Below are 21,716 nucleotides of genomic sequence, written 5' to 3' on the forward strand. Positions count from 1 at the left end.
TTTGATGAGAAACTTTTCTGTTTTATAATTATTCAGTCAACAGTGTCTGGGTATTGAACAAATGATGTCATTCATTCTAAACCATGCATATTGTGGGACTCCCTTTGATCATACTGAAAGTCTTATCCATATGCAAATAACCAAGATGTTTATGCTTTATAATGGTTTCATCTTAATTACCTTTTATGCTTCTTGTTCAATTGTTAGTTTTACTGTGGCTTTATGTGCTGTACATTAAAATAAAATGTATTATTTTTATTGGTTTTATTGAGCTATTATGGTGTCGCTTTTTATTTGTTTTCAGTTGTATTTTATAAAATCGATGACAGAACTTTGTTTAGATAATAAACAATGCCATAAAGTTTATTTAATTATACTCAATCATGAAATAAAATGCAGCTCATCAGTATTTTGTGTCGCCAGATAGCCAGATTGTCCCAACCATTTGGGACAACAATGACCTAGATGACTGAGAATCACCATAGACATATAACCTGATGTTTTGCTGGAGAAACAATTAATATTTTTTTAAAATTTAAAATGGCATATGTTGTTTTAAAATTAACATCCAGCATACTTGCTGACATTGGATATTTTAGCAGTCCTTATCTCGGGGGTGTCAAACCCAAGGCCCCCAGGCCAGATCTGGCCCACGGGGCCGACCTGAAAACAGTGAAGGACCGGCCCGTAAGCAAAAACGGAGCTCGGGAGGGCCACATGCAGCCCCCCTGAGCTCCGTTTTCACTGGCAGATGGTTGCAGGAGGTTGTCGCAGCCGGAAACGGAGCTTGGGACCCCTTTTTCGCTGGCAGAATGCTTGGCCAGCACAGGCGCCCCCAACATAAGTGATGTTGAGCTGGCCACACCCACCCTGGCCACACCCACTCCAGCTCTCCGAGGTCAAACACAACCCTGATGCGGCCCTCAATGAAATCGAGTTTGACACCCCTGCCTTATCGGAATCTAGTTGCTGTGTGTGATTTAAAGTTTGGGGGGTTGAATTCCAAGATTCTAGGAGGATCACACCAATGAAGTCAATGATTAGGATTTGTTGCTTCTCTGTAGACCTTGATGGCAGAAAAAGGTTTCAAATTCCTAGTGTAATTTAAGCAGAAGCAACGTACAAGATTAACTTGCTCTTGTCAGCAACAAAGCACAAGGATAAATGTAAGAGACTACATGAGACAGAATGATGAAGTTGTGGCCCTGTGGATTTTTATTGTTAGTTCTTACATCCAGTTGATATGGCCAGTCACGGAAATAAGAGCCGCGGTGGTGGCACAGTGGTTAGAGTGCAGTACTGCAGGCTACTTCTGCTGACTGCCAGCTGCCTGCAATTTGGCAGTTCGAATCTCACCAGGCTCAAGGTTGACTCAGCCTTCCATCCTTCTGAGGTTGGTAAAATGAGGATCCAGATTGTTGGGGGCAATATGCTGACTCTGTAAATTGCTTAGAGAGGGCTATAAAGCACTGTGAAGCGATATATAAGTCTAAGTGCTATTATTGCTGACTTGCCCAAATTTAAAGGAATTTGGTCAGTGAAACTGTTGCTAATATTCAGCATATTTTTTTGCTCTGGTCTTAATAGCTCCCACAGTTCATGAATACATTATTTACTTTCTTTTAAAATAGTCAACATGAGTCTAAGGCAGGGGTGTCAAACTCACGTCGTCATGGTGGCATCATGTGACGTATCAGGAATTTCCCCCTCTTTGCTAAACTGGGCGTGGGCATGGCCAGCGCATGATGCATTCAGCCCACGGGTCAGGACTTTGACAGCCCTGGTCTAAGGAGTAAAGATAGTCCTTGACTACAACCATTCCAAGTTACAACTGAGTAAAAAGTGACTTACGACTAATCCTTGCACTTATGACTACCAGCATCCCCATATGATCAAAAATTTGGATGCTTGGCAATTGGCATGTATTTATGACAGTTGCAGAGTTCCAGGCTCTCATGATCACTATTTGAGACCTTACCAGTTGGCTTCCAACAAGCAACACCAATGAAGGAAGCCACATTCCCTTAATGACTTTATGATTCATTTAACTGCAGTGATTCACTTAAGAATGGTGGCAAAAAAAAAAAGGCTATAAAATCAGGTGCCGCTCACTTAACGACTTCATTGCTTAGCAACAGAAACTCATAAATCGAGGACTAGCAGTTTGCTTGTAGGTTTACTTATTTATTTAACAGGCTCTTATTTTAACCTTGCAGGCATTTGGACACTCATTCTCAGTCCACCGTAAAGTAGCTGAAGATGGTGAGACCAGGGAAGAGACGCTCCTTCAGGAGTCAGCATCCAAGGAAGCTTATTACCTTGGGAAGATTTTGGAAATGCAGAACGAGCTGAAGCAAAGTAGAACTGTGGTTACCAACGTTCAAGCAGAGAATGAACGACTGACAGCAATTTTGCAGGACTTGAAAGAGGTAAATCAGATTAAGAACATGTGACAAGGGAAACAGATTTTAATTTAATGTAATTTGGAAATACATGATTGAAAGATAGGATCAGTGGTGGGCTGCTGCCGGTTCAGACCGGTTCTAGCACATCGGTAGTTCCGACGATCAGGTGGCCCCGGCCACTCATCCCTGCTCTATATTGTCCTATATTTCCTTCTTTCCGGCTCAGCTGATTCGTGCGGCACAGCTGATTTCTGTACCTCCGCTTTTCTGTATGCTGTACTGGGGCTGCCATAGAAGGTAAGCAGCTGAGCTTCAAATTGCTGTATTTTGAACATTGCCTGCACGCGCGTTAGGCGTACAAGTGCGTTAGGCGTCTGTGCGTGTTAGGCATGCATGCATATGAAGCGTGCATGTGTGCGTGAGTGAATCACGCCGTCACAGAACTGGTTGTTAAACCAATTGCAGCCCACCACTGGATAGGATGCAGACGTTGTCTGAACTGGATTTACTCACATATTCTTGTTTCTCAAAAAGTAGCTACAGCTTGACATAGTGACCATTGGGGGGACAATGGATCCCCCCAAAATATACTTATAACCCAGTTCCAAGGTTTGATGGCCACCTACAGTCATGTGACTGTACTTTGGTCACTTGTCATGTGGCCTGCATTTATAGTTTGACACATCCTGTGGTCACAGGATAACGATTTATGATGTTTTTGCAGAAGTTTGGTGTTTTATGGTAAAAAAATGCACCATAGCAAACAATGGGTGAGCTTTCTTGAATATTTTGGTCAAGCTGACACATAATAATTAACTTTTTTCCGTTTGTGGCTTTTCCCTTTGCCTTGTTACTGAGGCTTTGCAATAGAGCCTTTATAATTTCTTTTATGCAATTAATACATTCTATAAAAGAGTAACTTTTTATCTTTTCTTACACGTACATAATCATGTTTCAAACATCCCTTATTGTCTTCTTGTTGTCACACAGATAATTTTGCTTTTAAATCTACAGACAATAAACTGGAGAAGGACCAGAAACTAATTAATTTCTTGCTTTTAAATGACCTAATTTTTCAATGTACATAAAATGAATGGGTCAGAGAAGCTAAAGTTGTCCAAAGGAGGCAGGTTTAATTAATTATTTTAAAATGATGTGAAGGCTGAAGTACCCAGTTTGGACAAAATGAGAACTTCTGGTTTGATTAAAATGGAAGTAAATTCTTCAATCTTTTTTTCCAATCTTTGCCTAGAGGTTTTTTGGTATTTTTCCATAACAGTAAATCATGTTTAAACCGGGCAATTAAGAATGCCTCTAACTGATAAGATTATAAGAATTCCTCTGGCCTGGTCCACAAAAGAAAACATTTCAGGTTACACACAAAGCAACTGTATTTTTTGAGGAAGGTTAAAAATACAGAGAGGAAAGTTGTATCTCCCTTGCTCCACGGCGGCTGGTACTGACAGCATACTGCTATCAATTTGGACATCACATCCTATCATTAAACTGTCTAGCTGCTTGAATTTATCTAGTTCTTTTTTAAAACCATTTAAATTTATGATCAGGAGCATTTCTGCTGGCAGCTAATTCCACAGTTAACTATGTGTAGTATTTCTTTTATTCATCCCGAATCTCCATATTTAGTGTTAATTGATGGTTTTGAGTTCCAACATGTATATGAGACATAGATTTCTGTTTAGTCACATATCTGTATTATGCATGGTTTTATCTGTGAAAAGACATTATTCAGTGATCTTTTGTGGAAGAAGGAAAAACAGTGTCAAGCCTGAATTTGATTGGGGTGTGGGATTGTTTGTATCGTTGGGCATCCTAGCATGAATTGAGTTTGACACAGCTTGGAACTGGAGGGGGATGGAGCCTTCAGTCAAAACATCATTCCTAGCTGATGAGTCAACCACATTCCACCTCTGGCTGAGAGATGTCGCTGAGCAACCAGTTCCTATCTTGGTTGGACAATGTGACAGTTGTTTTGGAAACTTGAGAAACTGAAACTTATATGGGGCGAAAAGCCTGGGAACTTTAGTACTGGCTTTTCACCAGTAGCACCAAGATGATGTATCTAAATAAATTTATTCTTTGAGGAGAAGCAATGCCTTGGAGTTCGATTTGTGATGGGTGCATTACTTGGAGCCTGACAAACAGTAGTTGGTAATCATGGAAAAATACAAATAAAAGCATGTTGAAGAAATTGTCCAACATTTTTTGTTAATTAGATATTAATCATCCAATTAAAATATCTTATTGGGACTTAAAAGTAAGAAACATCTCAATCCTAATAAAATAACCCGAACCAATTTTATAAGGATTTCTATTTATCTTCTGATAATCTTATCTGCATCCAGCAGATCTGGCCTCATGTCCTAATTACACCCAGAGTAGGCTACAGCAGGGGTCCCCAACCTGTGGGCTGTGGCTGTGAGGAGTTTGCAACTGGGCTGTGGAAACTGCTGGCGAGCACATACGCGTACACACGCATTCTCACTTCCGCAAGCAGCGAGTGAGCCCGTGTGCGCATGCTCCATTTGTGGGAGCAGCAGGTGCACATTCACAACACTTGTGCAAATGGAGCCTGTATGCATGCCTTTGCTGACCACTTGCATGAACCATCCCTCTCCCCCCGCCGCCAGTCCACAAAGCCAGAAATGTTGGGGAACTCTAAGCTACAGTACTGAATCTTTGTTTAAAAGGCTTCCTACTAGGTTAAGTTTCAGATGTTCCAACCACTTACAAAATGTCAGTTATAAGATAGGTGAAGGAAATGTTATACCTATTTATTGCTCGGTTGAGTCACTGCCCTATCATCTCAAAATATTGAGTTTTAAAACTCAATAGCACTAAAGCTCATTTGAATGAGCACCTATGATTAAGGCATCGGGATAGAAGGGCCTGGTGGCTCAGCAGACTGATAGCATTGTGATTAACACCAGCTGTCTGCAATTACTGTAAGTTCGAATCTCACCAGGCTCAAGGTTGACTCAGCCTTCCATCCTTTCTAAGGTAGGTAAATTGAGAACCCAGTTTGTGGGGGCAAAAAGCTGACTTTGTATAAATATACAAAAGTATGAAGGCTATTGCTTAACGCATTGTAAGCCGCCCTGAGTCTCCGGAGAAGGGCGGCATATAAATCAAATTTAAAAAAAATAGAAACTGGGAGACAGGGAGTTCTAGTCTCATCTTAGGCACAAAGCCAACTGGGGGATCTTAGGCTAGTCACTTTCTCTCACTCCTAGGAAGGAGGCATTGGCAAACCACTTCTGAAAAATCTTGCCAAAAAAACTTCAGGGACTTACCCAGGCAGCTTCCAAGAATTGGACACGACTGAACAGAGGTTAAAAGTACAAACTGCACTGTTAGTGAACTATTACAAATTTATGAAAATAACTTTACTTGCTTGCATTGATAACATACAATGAAGTATGCAGTTCATAACATTTTCAGTGATGACCTTTGTCTTCTGGAATTTTCTCTGATTCTTATCACTTTCAATTTTCAAGTTTGGCCTTTGAAGACTTTTGTTAAAGAGAATATCAGTCCATTAAGTTGATGTTGGAAGAAATATCCATCTGGTTCAGTTCCAAGCCGGGAGAAAGGCACTGGAGCCAAAACGGAGGCTGGAGGCTGATTGGAAAGAGGATCCATTTATTGATGAAGCAGAAGTACATGGGTGGTTCTGGGCAGCTGACCACATGGAGTTGAGAGTGAGGGGTTTTTATACCTTCTCTTGCGCTTTGCACTTGAACTTTATGTTCTTGTGCAAGAACATGTATTCTATTAGCTGTTGTAGTGGTCATAGCTAGCTCTGTAGGTAGTCTGAGAAGGTTGGTTGAAGTTTGGACTCTGATGCAATGTCATTAAGAGATTGTGCAATGTAGTGAGCTCTGCTGCTAGTTGTTGTTGTTGTTAGTTGCAAAGTCGTGTCCGACCCATCGTGACCCCATGGACAACGTTCCTCCAGGCCTTCCTGTCCTCTACCATCCTCTGGAGTCCATTTAAACTCACGCCTACTGCTTCAGTGACTCATCCAGCCACCTCTTTCTCTGCCATCCCCTTCTTCTTTTGCCCTCAATCTTTCCCAGCATTAGGCTCTTCTCCAGTGAGTCCTTCCTTCTCATTAGGTGGCCAAAGTATTTGAGTTCTGCTAGTGGGTTAATCCTATTATGTCCTGGAGGGTCATGTCTTAATCCCTTCATCCTGGAGCTGAAGGTCTTGTTTTGTAGATAGGCTGGCCCAATCTTTCTCAATGGGCAAAAAAATCTGCTGGGGGGAGGGAGATTGAGTCTGCTTTCTGTCTTTTAAAAAAACCATGTTTCTCCACTTCTCATCCAGGGAAATATAATATTCTGCCTTTTAATATTTCTCAAAATATTTCATTTTTCTAGGAGAGGGGTGGGTGCTAACTTTCTACACTGAGTTTATTTTTTGAATTTTTTTAATGGAATGTTTTAAACATTATGTTTTTATTATCACTATGCTGCTGATTTCAATATTGTGTTAACTATAATTTTTTTTACAATCTAATTGGCTTTAGATAATTTTATTTTACAAATTAAATGATAAATTGGTTTTCCTAAATTGAAAATATAGATTTAATCTTGCCTATTCTTTTGGCTACCTTTATGTCACTTTATTGAAGAGAAAATAATCATCTGAAAAGACATACAATGGAGATCATGCTATGCATTATAATGAATGCCTTTACTTATCTACTTGTTTCCCTGGAGGTTAATTTTGAACCTTAATTCTCTTTTTGACTAAAATCCCAAACCTCATTATTAGTGCAAACAAGTTCTTGGCTCTGGTTTTCTGATTTAATGGGTTCTTCTGTGACTTGCCCTACCAGTCTTCAGAGAAAAGGAGAATATGGAAAGGAGGTGACAGTTACTTTAATTGCATTATTCTGTGCTAGGCAATCTGTTTATTTATAGTAATTCTCAACAGTCTTCCTGTCATCATTCAGGAAGGGGATACAAAGGTTATTTGGAGGTCAAACAGCAGTATGACTTTTTCATTGTAATGGTCAAACCCACTGTTAAGCTTTAGGATTGTGGGTGTTTGGTTCTTTTAGCTGACCAGTGCTTTAAATGCTTCAGATATGTAGGAGCTTATCTTTAATTGCAACTTGCCTATGTGCTTCTTTAATCAAAGAAATAATACTGAATGGACATCATTGAATTGTTTTGTTAATCTTAGCTTATAAATATGCATATTCTTCCTTGAGGCCAACATATTACCGTATTTTTCGGACTATAAGATGCTCTGGACTATAAGACACACCAGCTTTTGGGGAGGAAAACAAGAAAAAAAAATCTGCCTCTGCCTCCCAGCATCCATCCGGTATTCATCTGACTCATTTGCCACTGCCGCTGCGGCCCATTCTAGAACAGCTGATCAGCGCCGCACCAACTCCCCTCTCCCCCCATGCCACAATATTCGCTGTATAAGACGCACAGACTTTTCCAACCACTTTTTTGGAGGGGAAAAGTGCATCTTAGACTCTGAAAAATATAGTACATATGTTCTTTTCAATAATATGTTAATTGTTCATTTGATTTTTATAAAATTATTATTGTTCGTCGCACAATCAGCCAGATGTTCAGACCAGATTTGGCATTTTTGTCCACCTATCGAGTCCTTCCCAAGGACCCGGGATAGGCATTATTATTATTTTTATTATACACTACAGTGTGAAATCACACTGCCAATCAATTCTTTGGCAGCTGATGTTGGCCTTCATTTTCATCAAGGTCTTCCCCAAAATCTAGAATATTGTAATGTATCGGTCTGTCTGTTCGGATCCAAGTGCTAGCCCAGCCCAAGACTGTTTCTGTTACACGGCACAGTATGCCAATCAGAGGTGGGTTTCAGCAGGTTCTGACCAGTTCTGGAGAACCGGTAGCGGAAATTTTGAGTAGTTCGGAGAACCGGTAGTAAAAATTCTGACTGGCCCCAGCCCCATCTATTCTCTGCCTTCCAAGTCTCAGCTGATTGGGAGGAAATGGGGATTTTAAAGTAACCTTTCCCTGGATTGGGGAGGGAATGGAGATTTTACAGTATCCTTCCCCTGCCACGCCCAAGCTACGCCCACCAAGCCACGCCCACAGAACCAGTAGTAAAAAATGTTGAAACCCACCACTGATACCAATGAATTAACACAGGATAGAGAAAAGTAGCGTTTAAACACTTTATTTCTGCATAGAACCAAATGTCACATTTGGGACTAAAGTCCAAATCAAATGTGCCAAAATACAGCCTGGTACAGACGTTTATACTGTTTTGAAATAAAACAATTTTATTGGTACATGTAAGCAGGTTCCTTACACAATTGCTTACTAAAATCCTACTGCCCATAATGTGTATAAGGGTGTATTTCATTAATTAAGCTCTCCATCTCTGGATATGCTTTTTAATTTGTTAATGATAAAAGTTTATCACACTTCCAGACTCATGCCCAGATGTCATTAATCACAGTTTAAGCTAAATGTCACTTTACCTTCCTGTATCCTAATAACGGGTAAGTTTTTAAGCAAGATAGCAAGACCTGCATTCCTGTAGGCTTGTAAGATCATATCTCCTTATCTTAACCAACAGTTCTAGCTTGTGGTCTCCACTGGTGAGCAGCTGAGTTTATCTAATCTTAACAGCTAATCTTAACAACATTTATCAAGGGCACAAATAGAATAAATAATATAGAATAGTTTTAACTGCAGCGGATTCATGATTTATTGGGAAAGGCCCTTTATAATTTGTTTATAGGTTAATAGATTCATAGGTCAGTCCTCAGTCCCTCACAAGCATTGTGGTCTTTTGTATGGAAATGTTGTCAATATAGAGGTTTTCCAAGTGTCATTCAAGACTTTTTGGTATGGCACCCAGTGTGTTGATGACCACTGGGACCATCATTGCCAATTTATGCCATACATTTCAATTTTTAGATCTTGATACGTTGTCCCTAATTCTTTGTCTTCTATTCCTTCCAGAGTTGTTTGGATAGTGAGATGGGGAGCATATAAATTTAATAAAAATAAATTAATTGAAAATATTCTGCTATCTCCTGATGGGGGCAGCGTGGTGGCTCAGCGGTTAAGATGCTATTTTAAGATTGTATCAAACTCTGGTATGGTAAATTATAGTTTACTGAATAAAATGTAATTGGCTGTCTTGACTCAGTGCACCAAGATGCAAGCTAGGGTTTACAAATAGCCAAGGAAGGCTAGGTTCCTACTTTATACTAAGCCATTATCTTGTCGGCTGGAAAGACGGCAGCCCAGGTTCAGGACTCAAGCACCACATGATGGGTTAAGCTCCCATCCTCATCTCAGCATGTGCATGCATGAAAGCATGCAAATTCGAGTAGATAAATAGGTATCACTTTAGTGGGAAGGTAACAGCACTCCATGATTTCATGCTGGCCGCATGACTGCGGAAATGTCTTTGGACAGCACTGGTTCAATGGCTTTGAAACAGATATGAGCACCGCCCCTAAAGTCAGCAATGACTAGCGGAGTAAAATCCATAGGGATTCCTTTTTTTTTTTTTACTATCTCCTGATATTGCCACATCAATTATCTACATTTTCTTCTCAACCACAATTAAATCTTGTGAATTATGCACCAAGACTTTATCAGTTTGTATTTGGAAATATTTTAACCTGCTCATTTTCAACTACTTTTTCAACTATATGTTCCCACCAATTTTTCTTTACTAACAAATGATATTTTTCATAGTTGTTCAGTGAATCATTTTGATGACAGTGTATGATCTGCTATTTCTTCTGCTTTTTTCCACAATCTGCACTTTGAATCATTCCATGGTTTTGTTTTTTTTTTCAATTCTGGTCTTCATTGCATTTGTTTGGATAGCCTTCTCTTGAGTAGCCAAAAATCAAGCCTTCACTTTCTTTTTTTAATATTCCAATTGTAAAACCTTGCCAAATATTATCTTTATTTACCTTCCCTTCAAACTCATTATTGTTCATCACATAGTCAGCCAGGTGGCATTTTTGTACACCTATCAAGTCCTTTCCAAGGACCTGGGTTAGGCAGATGTGGATGTTTGATGGTTTACAGATCTCATCACAGGATGTAAGCTATTCCAAGTAAAGCTACCTTTTGCAATTGACTGAATTTTTCAATGACAGTGGTGTTCCAATGATGTTCCAATTGTTTTGGGATTGCACCCAGGTACCTATTATTATTATTTGAAATTAATTGGTTGCCCAACTCTAATTTTAACATTAGTCCATGAGCTCTAAGTGAATAATAAAAATACAAGATAAAATTCCAATGTAATGGTATACACTGTAACAAAATGTTAATGACACAAACATTATTTTAGTTGCTTAATTGTTTAAAAGTCCTTTTAGAAAATCTAAATTTAACATGTTATCCAAAAAGCCTTAAGAGTGAGGGTCAAGGTCTTTGCAGAACTCATCAAGTTAGTAGAGATTTTCTTAATGACATATTTGGATCATAGCCAGTTTTAATAACATGGTTTCAAGGAGAAAATACATTCTTTAAATAGAAGATGAGTGACAGGTTGTTACTCCAAGAAAGCATATTACAAAATGTAAAAAAGTATTTTTAAAAAAAATAAATGCAACTTCAGGAATGTCAGAAAAAAACCATATACTAAAACTTTTATGAAAGGGATTCTTATGAAGTTTGCAATCATTCAGACGAAAGACTATAACGGGCTTAAATTACAATTGGAATTTAAAAAAAAGAATTAGAACAAATTCATAAAACTAATCCAAAGTCCACAGACAGGTTCTGAGAGAACTGAATAAACAGCAATTAGATTTACTAAAAATGGAAGAACTCCAAAAGAAGATAAAATGCATCATTTTGAGTATGCAAATCAGGAAAAAATGGTGTATGAAATTAGAAAAAAAAAGGAAAAAATGCAATAATAGTAATAAAGAAAGGGAACAAATTGTTATATATGAAATTGGAAATCATGGAAAACTTGTAGAATTAAGAAGAAAAACCAAGCACAATATTAACAAAGAAGGTTTGGATGCATATATTGATGATTCAGTTTCCAAGAATTTAGTGAACAAAACAACATAAACACTAAGAAAATCCAGGAGACTAAAGAAGCAAAAAAATAAAAAATAAAAATGAAATAAAACCGACAGGACTGACAACCCAATATTAAAAAAACATTTTGTTTCTCATCCAAGAAGCTTTTTTCAGTTCTGGCTGATTGATGGGGGAATTGAAGGTTTTATATTCTTTGCAGTCATATGGTTGTTAGTTATCTGAGATTTTGAAAGAGGAGTAAAAGAGGCCATCTATGTTAAAATTGAACAGCTCTCTCACAATTGAAATTAAAATTGAACAGCCTTCCCACAACAGAGGTGGAGTAATATGATATACTTATCTCCTGTTTACAAAGCAGTCCTTTCAACAGTTCCAAGAAGGTCCCACACTCATTTGCACTCTGATTCGGGTGACTCTTGGGACACGCATAACTCCCCAAGAGACCCCAGTGACTCTCAGAGTGCTAATGACCAAATGACTCCAAAGAATATAAATCCTTCCATTCCCCACCAGTCAGTTAGAACTGAAGAAGCTTCTTGGATGAGAAGTGAACCAATCATAGAAACCCACATCATTATAAACCAATCATTAAGAGCAGCATTATGTATACATCATAGTATAGGCTAGGACTTTTCTCTTATTAGTAACATTCTACCGTACTTAAAAAAAATCTTTGAATTCAACTCCAACTGTTTTGGAGGGAAACTTAGAACATTCATATTTGGGCAGGCTTTTTCAAGGATTATGATTGATTAAGGCCCTGTGAGCCTAGAGTATAAATTACAGGCATTTGCCTGCTGTTCCTCAGTTCCAGTTTTGAGTCAATAAATGCTGTTGTGGCTATGCTGGTTTGCTTCTTGCCTACTGAAGCCCACTACACAATATGGATCTTGTCCATCTCCTTAATGGCCATCTCTGCCGAACCAAGCAGTTCATACCAATAGATACAAGGCGTCATGGCCATAACAAATAGTCAATCAGCACATAAATAAAATTGAGCTAAATGAAGTTTAGCCTAGATTTACAGTAAAGGTATTGTTGACAGGGGTGAAAATGGTGTTAAATAACCACTTGTACTAAATAAGGCCATAACTAACTGATTCCTATGACACAAGGGGACAAGTAAGCATGGTCTGCTACAGGGGTGGGTTCTACTTACCTTTACTACCAGTTTGCAACAGGAGCGCATGCGTGTGTCGCTTCGCTCTCGCACGTGTGCTTCTGCACATGCGCAGATCACCCATGATGATGTCGTGGTGGGTGGGCGGAGCCTCCCACCAGTTTTACTACCGGTTCTATAGAACCGGACCGAACCGGGAGCAACCCACCACTGGTCTGCTATCTTATGACATCAACAAGCAGTGTTTCACAAAAGAGGGTTAGCAGTGGGATCTGAGCAGGCAAACAGCATATCCTTGTGAACGCAAAAGACTGACAAAAATGGTGGTGGGACAGAGTAATATGGGCAAAGTAACTCTTGTTGGGATCCAAAGGATTTTGTAAGCCCTGGACCCAAAAATCAGGCCTAGTAGGCACATGTTTATAATACATTAGCAAGCACACTAATAATAGAAATGGGGATGGGAAGTGAGCAACACATGGCTGGCAAGACCTTCCCTGCTGATTTGGCAGACAAAGAAGGAACAGTTGGGGAGGGACTTGCTAAACAAAAGAGTTGATGGAAGCCTCAGGCTATTTCTCAGGCGTAGACCCAATTACAACAGAAGCAAGAACAAATGCGTTAAATAATGCTTAGACAAAGAGAATTCTCTATCTTGAATGAACACTCTGCTTTTTAAAAAAAATACTGTGTCTTCAAGAACATAGACTATAATCAAAACATCCCCAGGCAGTTTGAGTTGTCAGCTGACCAGAATGAACCATGAACTGCTTCTTAGAAAAGTAACTCTAACTTTTGACAATGATTTATTGAAGTCGCAGTTGCAAGATGCAGGTTTTTAAACAATTATTTCTTAGATTAAATTATCTATTAACTTTTTGAGCCCTCACCCTTCATAATAATTCATTGTTTTCAGCATTGTTTTCAGCAGCATGCACAGTCAATATCTTGCTAAGTACTAAGGTTTATTTTGATTACTTGTGGAAACATGTCTTCAAGGTTGTCCCTGTATGGTATTGATTTTTTTAAAAAAATCCAAAACGAATGCCTTGGCATTCATTTTGGTACTTTAAAAAAAATTGCTTTCTCTACATTGGGTGTAGAATTGTTGTTCTTTAAATCAGTAAAATAAAAGCTGAAGTATTAGTTTGGTATTCTAAAATAACTGATGGCCGTGTTGCTCATGAGGTAAAATGTAGGGGTTTTTTCTCTCGTTGCCATCTATGGAACTGTTCGGAATGACTCACTAGACATATTTAATAATATGTGTGTGCATGAATGTGTTCTTGAGGCAGACACAGTACTGAAAAAGGAAATGCTATACATTTATTTATTCAGAAAATTTATATGGCCGCCCAACTCATTCATGGTAACTCCAAGTGGCTTACAAAAATAAAACCCCAATACAAAAGCCAGCCCCTCTGGCAACAACAATCAAACTAGCCACTTGGTGGTTCTGGCCAATGTTTTTTCCACAGGGTTGATGTTCCTGTTGTGGCCCGCCAGCTGGCGGCAGAATCGGACAATGAGGATGTTGGGGAGGAACTTGGGCCAGTTCTGGAGTCTGGGGAAGGCTCTCACGCATTGGACGCAGAGATAGAGCCAGGGCCGTCTGACATTCCCCAGCCACCGGAGAGGCAGCTGTCTAAGTTTGGAGGCTGATATGAGTGAGGAGGAAGAACAGCTGGGGCCTGTTCCAGATGCACATATGCGCAGAGCTGTTAGGAAAGGTGAATAACGGAGGACAACGAATCGACTCGGGAAGCAAAGTACACGTGGATGCTGAATGGCCCCTCCCTGGCTGGGGAATAAATAGAAGGAAAGGGGAGTGGTTGTTGTAGAACACAACAGTTCATATTTCTGAAGATTTTGCTCATTGTGTTTCATGCCACAGAGACTGCTTGCCAGAACTTAATTTGCAACCTTGCAAGGAACTGATAAGGTCTGTTACTGCAGTTAACTCTTTGAAGGACTATTCCCTGGACTTTTCGGTGGGTGAATGCAATTAATTCACAAGAGGTAAATAAAGAGGGGGGGTTTGTGATAAGGAGTCTGTTTCTTGCTTCTGCTAAGGCTGGGTCAGAACAGTTCCACAGAGAGAGAGAGCCCCTACAAAGAAGGCCCATCCAGAACACTCAGGGCTGACGGGGCCTGCAGCATGCCTCCTCTGCAAGCATGGGTTGGACAGGCCAATCCCATTGGGATGAGAAGTATTTGATCCACATCCATTTGGCACTCATACATTATTGATCCTCTCGCTTCTTGTTCCACAGCATACAGTCCTTTCTCACGCGATTGTCCCTGCACTTAACTTACAAGCATAGCCAATCATATTAATGACTAGAAAATTCCCATCTAGCTTAGGTGCTTTCCTTGATGACTAGACTGGAGCCAAGTAGCAGAGTGATCCACTTCTCCTTTCTTCAGTCATCTTTTGAAAATATCTAACTTTATGTTAAATGCTTTTAGAGTCTCCTGACATACGGCATTCTTGCATGGTATGGGAGCAGCTTTGTAACGGACAAAAAAGCTCTTCAGAGAATCATTAAAACTGCCCAGAATATCATTGGGCTCCAGCTACCAGCCCTGGACGACATCTTCGAATCTCACTGTTTGAGGGAGTTGCATAACATTCTCAGAGACTCTTCTCATCCTGCTTACAATCTTTTTGGACTGTTGCCTTCTGGCAGAACATACAGAACAATTAAAACTTGGACCGCACGTCTTCTGAATAGTTTTTATCCCAGAGTTATAATTGCACTCAACAATGAACTAAAGGGCCACCATCAGTGAGCTGTTGGACAGCATTCCTTGGTCTGTTGTGTGGATGTTTGGGTGATTTAGGGGTGGGGAATTGGGGTGGGTGGGAGTGTGTTTGGGGATTGTTATGTGTGTTGGACCTGGTCTTTGGATGTTAAGTGAATTTCGTTGTATGGGTATAGAGTGTACACACGTACAATGACAATAAAGTTAAAGTTAAATTACTGAATTATACATTTTAAAGATTAGGTGATCTTTTCCTTGAAGTTGCAGAGTCACATTAGTTAGGTGATATTTAAAAAGAAAATTCTTCCATTTTTCATCTTTGAGCTCTTTGAATTTTAATAATATAATAACAGAGTTGGAAGGGATCTTGGAGGTTTTCTAGTCCAACCCTCTGCTTAGGCAGGAAACCTTACACCACTTCAGACAAATGGTTATCCAACATCTTCTTAAAAACTTGCAGTGTTGGAGCATTCACAACTTCTGGAGGCAAGTTGTTCCACTGATTAATTGTTCTAACTGTCAGGAAATTTCTCCTTAGTTCTAAGTTGCTTCTCTCCTTGATTAGTTTCCACCCATTGCTTCTTGTCCTGCCCTCAGGTGCTTTGGAGAATAGCTTGACTCCCTCTTCTTTGTGGCAGCCTCTGAGATATTGAAACACTGCTATCATGTCTCCCCTAGTCCTTCTCTTCATTAAACTAGACATACCCATTTCCTGCAACTGTTCTTCATATGTTTTAGCCTCCAGTCCCCTAATCATCTTTGTTACTCTTCTCTGCAGTCTTTCTAGAGTCTCAACATCTTTTTTTACATCGTTGCGACCAAAACTGAATGCAGTATTCCAAATGTGGCTTTACCAAGGCATTAAAAAGTGGTATTAACACTTCACGTGATCTTGATTTTATCCCTTTGTTTATGCTTATTATTAGAAATTTATTTATTATAGAAATATAGAAATTTATTATTAGAAATTAGAAAATTAGCATATTAGAAATAGGTTTGTTTCTTGGTTCATATACAAGAAATTTTGTCTTTTAGTATAACAAAATACTGAAGCACCTGACCTTGACTCAACGGTTTTTCTTTCCATTCTATTCGATTTCTCTTGAAGAAATGTTTGGAATATCTTGCTGTGTTTTAGTCTACCACTGTGCAGATAAGTTAACTGTGGAGGTGTGGGAAGAAAATCAAACCTTCCCTGTCAAAATCAAGTAGTTTCCCTTGTTTCTCAGGCAAGGGTGCCTCACACTCATTTCCAGGAAAAAAAAGGGGAGAAATTATACAAAAGCAACAAAAGGCAACAAACGTGACAAAGAGATTGAAGTTGGCCAAAGGTGATAGCTCATTCAGGTGAAATGGCCAGAGATTCTTCCCATTATTAAAGGAAATCTCCTTTCTTTCATGAAATTGGCCATTGCTTTTTATAATGCTAATCAATGGGAAATTAGCAAAAAAATAAAGCTCAGCAGGGTAACTAACCTTAGAGGTTACCTGATCTAGAGTGTCCCCTTTTGGAGAACTGATCAATTACACTTTTTAAGCATTCCTAACGAAAAATGCAGTAGCCACATGTTATGCAGGCTTGGACAAGACATACAAGGAAAGGAGAATGGAGGGAAAAGTCAACCACTTCATGATAAGATGAAAGAATGTTTTGTTGAATTGCTGAGTTTATGAACATTTGCCATCTCTGCCAAGTGCAATTTCCGGCCTCATAATGCATAAAAGGTTATGCCTTTGTATTCCTCTTTGGAAACGATCCAAAGGGAGAGTCTGTGTATTCTTGGCTCTTGGGAACAACTGCTGGCCAATAAGTCAATCAAACCGAGTTGAATTGAAGCATTTTTCTTCCACACCTGGAGGAGATGGTGGGGTCTGCCAGGAGGTATGACATTCCAGCCAAAGATGAGCCCTGTTGCACTTCCCTTCCCTTCCTTTCCCTTGTTCCCAGGGTACCCAACGAGCAAAGTTCCCTGATAGGGAGGAAAAATTAAGATGTATTTTTACTTTACAGTAAATTAATAATCATGGTCTTTCAATTTATAGAACATGTTTTGTTTAATTGAAGTAGCATTGCTTATAGTAACTCTGAAAGATAGGTCAATATTATTTATTGGAAGAGATGGGGATCCCATAATAGCCTGCTAAAAGCTGTAACTCTTATCACTTTATATAGTCAAGAAGGTCAAGTGGAAATGATGTGGCTACAGATCTTTGGCAGTTTGGCGTACAGGTAGTCCTCGACGTACGACCACAGTTGAACCTCAAATTTCTGTTTCTAAGTGAAACAATTGTTAAGTGAATTTTTGCCCCATTTTATGACGTTTCTCGTTAGTGTTGTTAATCGCTCCAGTTGTTAAGTTAGGAAGGCAGTTGTAAAGTGAATCTGGCTTCCTCACTGACTTTGCTTGTCAGAAGGTTGCAAAAGGGGATCACATGACCCAGGAACACTGCAACCGTCATAAATAGGAACTGGTTGCTAAGCGCCTGTAAGAAGAAATATCCTTCTGGGTTCAGCTCCAAGTGGGGAAAAAGACACTGGAAACATGGAGACTGCTTGGAAAGATGGTTTAATGGTGGACAGGATCACATGGCTTGAGTTCCTGAACAGAAAAGGGGGCGAGACACAGTGAGTCCCCGGATTTTATGCCCTCTCTGGCTTTGAACTTCCTGGGGCCCAGAAAGAGTATCCTGATTGGTTGTCAGACTCCCAAGGGGTGGGGGTCTTAGCTAGCCTTGCTGGCTGATGTAATCTTCCCAGGTGCCATGTGGTGAGTTTCTGTTGCTAGATGGGTCCTATTGTGTTGCAGATGATGGTCCATTGACAAAGACTGAGTTTCTGCCTCTGGCCCATTAACAAAGGGTGGGGGCAGGAAGATGGGAGCTGCTTCGTCTTTAAAACATGCTTCTCCATTTCTCATCCAGGGAAACATAATATTCTGCCTTTTTAATATTTTCCAAAATATTTCATTCCTCTAGGAAAGGGGTGGGTGCTAACTTCCTACACGCCTGAATTTTGATCATGTGTGTCCATGGGATACTGCAATGGTTGTAAATTGAAAAGTGGTCATAAGTAATTTTTTTCAGTACCGCTGTAACTTTGAATGCTCATTAAACAAATAGTTGTTAATGAAGGACTATCTGTATTGATTAAGTACCAGGCTAGAAACCAGCAGACTATGAAACCTTGGGTAGAAAGCCAGCTGGAGACCTTGGGCTACTTATTCTCAGCCATAGGAAGGATAAACCATTTCCAAAAATATTGCCCCCAAAAATTTAGGGACTTGTTTGCCTTGAAATTTTGCTACCAAATTGTAACAGGAAATCAAAAATTATTCATGCCACATGACTACATATGTGTGTTCAAGGGAAAAATTAAGCTTGCAGTTATTTTCCACATGTGATATATCACTGATTTAATTCAGTGATATAATAAATAGTAGCAATGGAAATGGCATTTTGATTACATATTTGAAACAGATTTTGTTTTTGTGTCTTTTTTGTTTCTTTCTTTCTTTGAATGGTTGAATGGAAGTGGAAAAACTAATACGTGGAATTGTTTCCTGTTTTTCAGAACAATGAAATGACAGAGCTGCAGAGAATTAGGATGAAAGATGAAATCCGAGAGTATAAATTTAGGGAGGCGCGGCTTCTTCAGGATTATACTGAACTTGAAGAAGAAAACATTACTTTGCAGAAGCTGGTTTCCACACTGAAGCAGAATCAGGTGAGCAGAAGTGGAATTTTCAATAAAAGGTTTAAAAAGTAGTAATGTCAAATTCTCAGATGCAGTATGTATCCTATTACAACAGAGGTGCTGTTTCAGGAAATTTTCTAGCATTCAGGAACTATTGTAAGACAAAAAACCCATGTGCCACCTGGGTCACCCCCTTGCCATCCATTTCACAGGCGAAAGCCTCTCACAAACCTAACAAGCCCACATATAAACTTACAAAAAACCCACTTACAGCCCTTTCATCCTATGTAGGCTAAAACTGACAAAGTGCCTGTCCCCAGGGAGCCAGCCCGCAAATCATGTAGCAAAATCTTCTCAAGATAGAGAAATCTCTTAATCACAATATTACACACACACACACCCATGCTAGACCCCTTCTCTCAAATCCCAGACCCCAGATTAAGGTAATCTGCAGGGTGAGAGAAAACATTTCCTCGATACATGGTTTAAATACATTTTCAGGCAATCAGGAAAACAATTAAAACACCCCCGCTTGTCATTGTTTTTCGGATGTTGCATAACATTTTAGTTTTCTCAGCAACATTTGTTCCAACTTGGAATTCCCTTCCAGAAATACCCTTTCAATATGTCCTTAACTAAAACAATTAATTGGAACAGGTATCTTCCTTCCTTCCAATTGAGTCAGCCTGGCCCAACTCAGAATGTACTAACACATTATTTCCTCAGAACAGGCGTCATACACACTTCCCTTTCTAAATGTCTTACTCAGCTTAATAGCTTAGGGTTAGCTCAGGTTACATGAAGGGTAAATATGGAGTCACTCAGGTTATATTCTTTACAGGAATAATTCCATTTCTCTCAGACCCACTTAGATCTAAACCAGAGGTGGGTTTCAGCAGGTTGTGACCAGTTCTGGAGAACCGGTAGCAGAAATTTTGAGTAGTTTGGAGAACCGGTAGTAAAAATTCTGACTGGCCCCACCCCATCTATTCTCTACCTCCCAAGTCCCAGCTGATTGGGAGGAAATGGGGATTTTGCAGTAACCTTCCCCTGGAGTGGGGTGGGAATGGAGATTTTAAAGTATCCTTCCCCTGTGACGCCAACCAAGCCACGCCCACCAAGCCATGCCATGCCCACCAAGCCACACCCACAGAACTGGTAATAAAAAATTTGAAACCCACCACTGATCTGAACCCAGAACTTTCTGACAATATGTTGACCCTTAAAAAGCATACTTAATGAGGGTAAAATAGGTTTGTAAAACATTATTTACTGACCTCAGAAGGATGGAAGGCTGAGTAAAACTTGAGCCGGTCAGGATCGAACTGCTAGCTGTCCGGAGAATTAGGCTGCAGTACTGGATTCTAACCAGGGGTGGGCTTCAAAAATTTTAGCAAGGGGTTCTCTGGTTACTGGGTGGGCATGGACATGGTGGACGTGGCCTAGTCGACCTCCTGCACCATGGCGGGGAAGGCATTTTTGCCCTTCCTGGGCTCTGGAGGCTTTCCTCGAGTCTCTGGGAGGGTGAAAATGGCCTCCCCAGGCTCTTGAGGCCCTCTTACGGCCTTCCCAAACTTCTGGTAGGCCCATTTTTTGCCCACTCTGAGCCTCCGTGCACGGTCTGCACTTACCTGCATCCACAATGGGCCGCGTGGGGCCTCCTGGGAGAGGCGGGGCAGGGTGGGCGGGCCCAGCCAGGAGTGGGATTTGGGGGTTCTCCAAACTTCACAGAATCTTAGCTAGAGGTTCTCCCGAACCCCTGTGAACCCCCAGCAGCCCACCTCTGATTCTAATCAGTCCACCTCCACAGTTCCTTATGCATTCATCTTTTATATTTTTAAAATATAAAATGTTTCCATCTTTTTTTTTAAAATATACTTTATTAAGTTTTATATATATACAAGACAAAAATTTCATTTCTGTTAACATCGGATCTGCAGTGTTTATACATATATACATAAAATGTCTCTGGTATCACTTAGTCAGTTTGTCACTACTTATTTATCATACCTTATACTCCCCCTTTAATTCTGTTGTTCAACCATTCGTACCACCTTTCCCACACAGTATAATACTCGGAGTTCTCATCGTTGTTTATTTCATACATTAATTTACTCATCTCTGCGCACTCCAGTATTTTCCTAATTATAAGTTCTTCTGGTGGCCGAGTTTTCTCTTTCCAGAGTTGTGCATACGCCAGTCTAGCAGCTGTGGTTATATGTATTATCAGATGACTCTCTTTCTTTCCATACCCCTTCTTTACTATTCCCAGGAGAAATATTTCCGGTGTCAATTCTGTATCTTCTCCAATTATTTCTTGTATCCATCTCCAAATTCTGTTCCAGTATCTTTTCACTTCGGGCCATGTCCACCACATATGAAAGAAGGTGCCCTGACCATGGCCGCATTTCCAACAGTTGGGGTGCATATTGGGAATGTTTCCATCTTTCATTCATCTTTTATATTTTTCTCAGTTACAGTCATCCCTGGTAATTCTGACTGCTTATATTTTCACACTTTGTTCTGGCCTTGTTTCTTTCTTTCTTTCTGTTTGATATATTTAGTTTCTTTTTCAAGGAAATAAAGCAATAACGGCTTTTGTTTATTTGTACTAGCCATGCAATTCACATTAGACAAATGTTTCCTTTAGTGTCTGTTATCAGCCCTGA

General features: G+C 39.9%; 1 protein-coding gene across 12 annotated transcripts in view; it reads left to right on the top strand.

Annotated features, from left to right (window-relative positions):
* Window positions 1–21,716, top strand: part of BICD1 (BICD cargo adaptor 1) — a 128,383-nt gene that overhangs the window by 39,776 nt on the left and 66,891 nt on the right. For all 12 annotated transcript variants that reach the window (XM_034402859.3, XM_034402862.3, XM_034402861.3 and 9 more), the window contains exons 2-3: window positions 2,217–2,429; window positions 18,925–19,077. In XM_034402859.3, coding sequence (XP_034258750.1) covers window positions 2,217–2,429; window positions 18,925–19,077 — 366 coding nt within the window. The remainder of the gene's footprint in view (window positions 1–2,216; window positions 2,430–18,924; window positions 19,078–21,716) is intronic.

The sequence above is a fragment of the Pantherophis guttatus genome, chromosome 7 (assembly GCF_059756535.1).
Source record: "Pantherophis guttatus breed Tessera chromosome 7, ASM5975653v1, whole genome shotgun sequence".
Lineage (NCBI taxonomy): Eukaryota > Metazoa > Chordata > Lepidosauria > Squamata > Colubridae > Pantherophis > Pantherophis guttatus.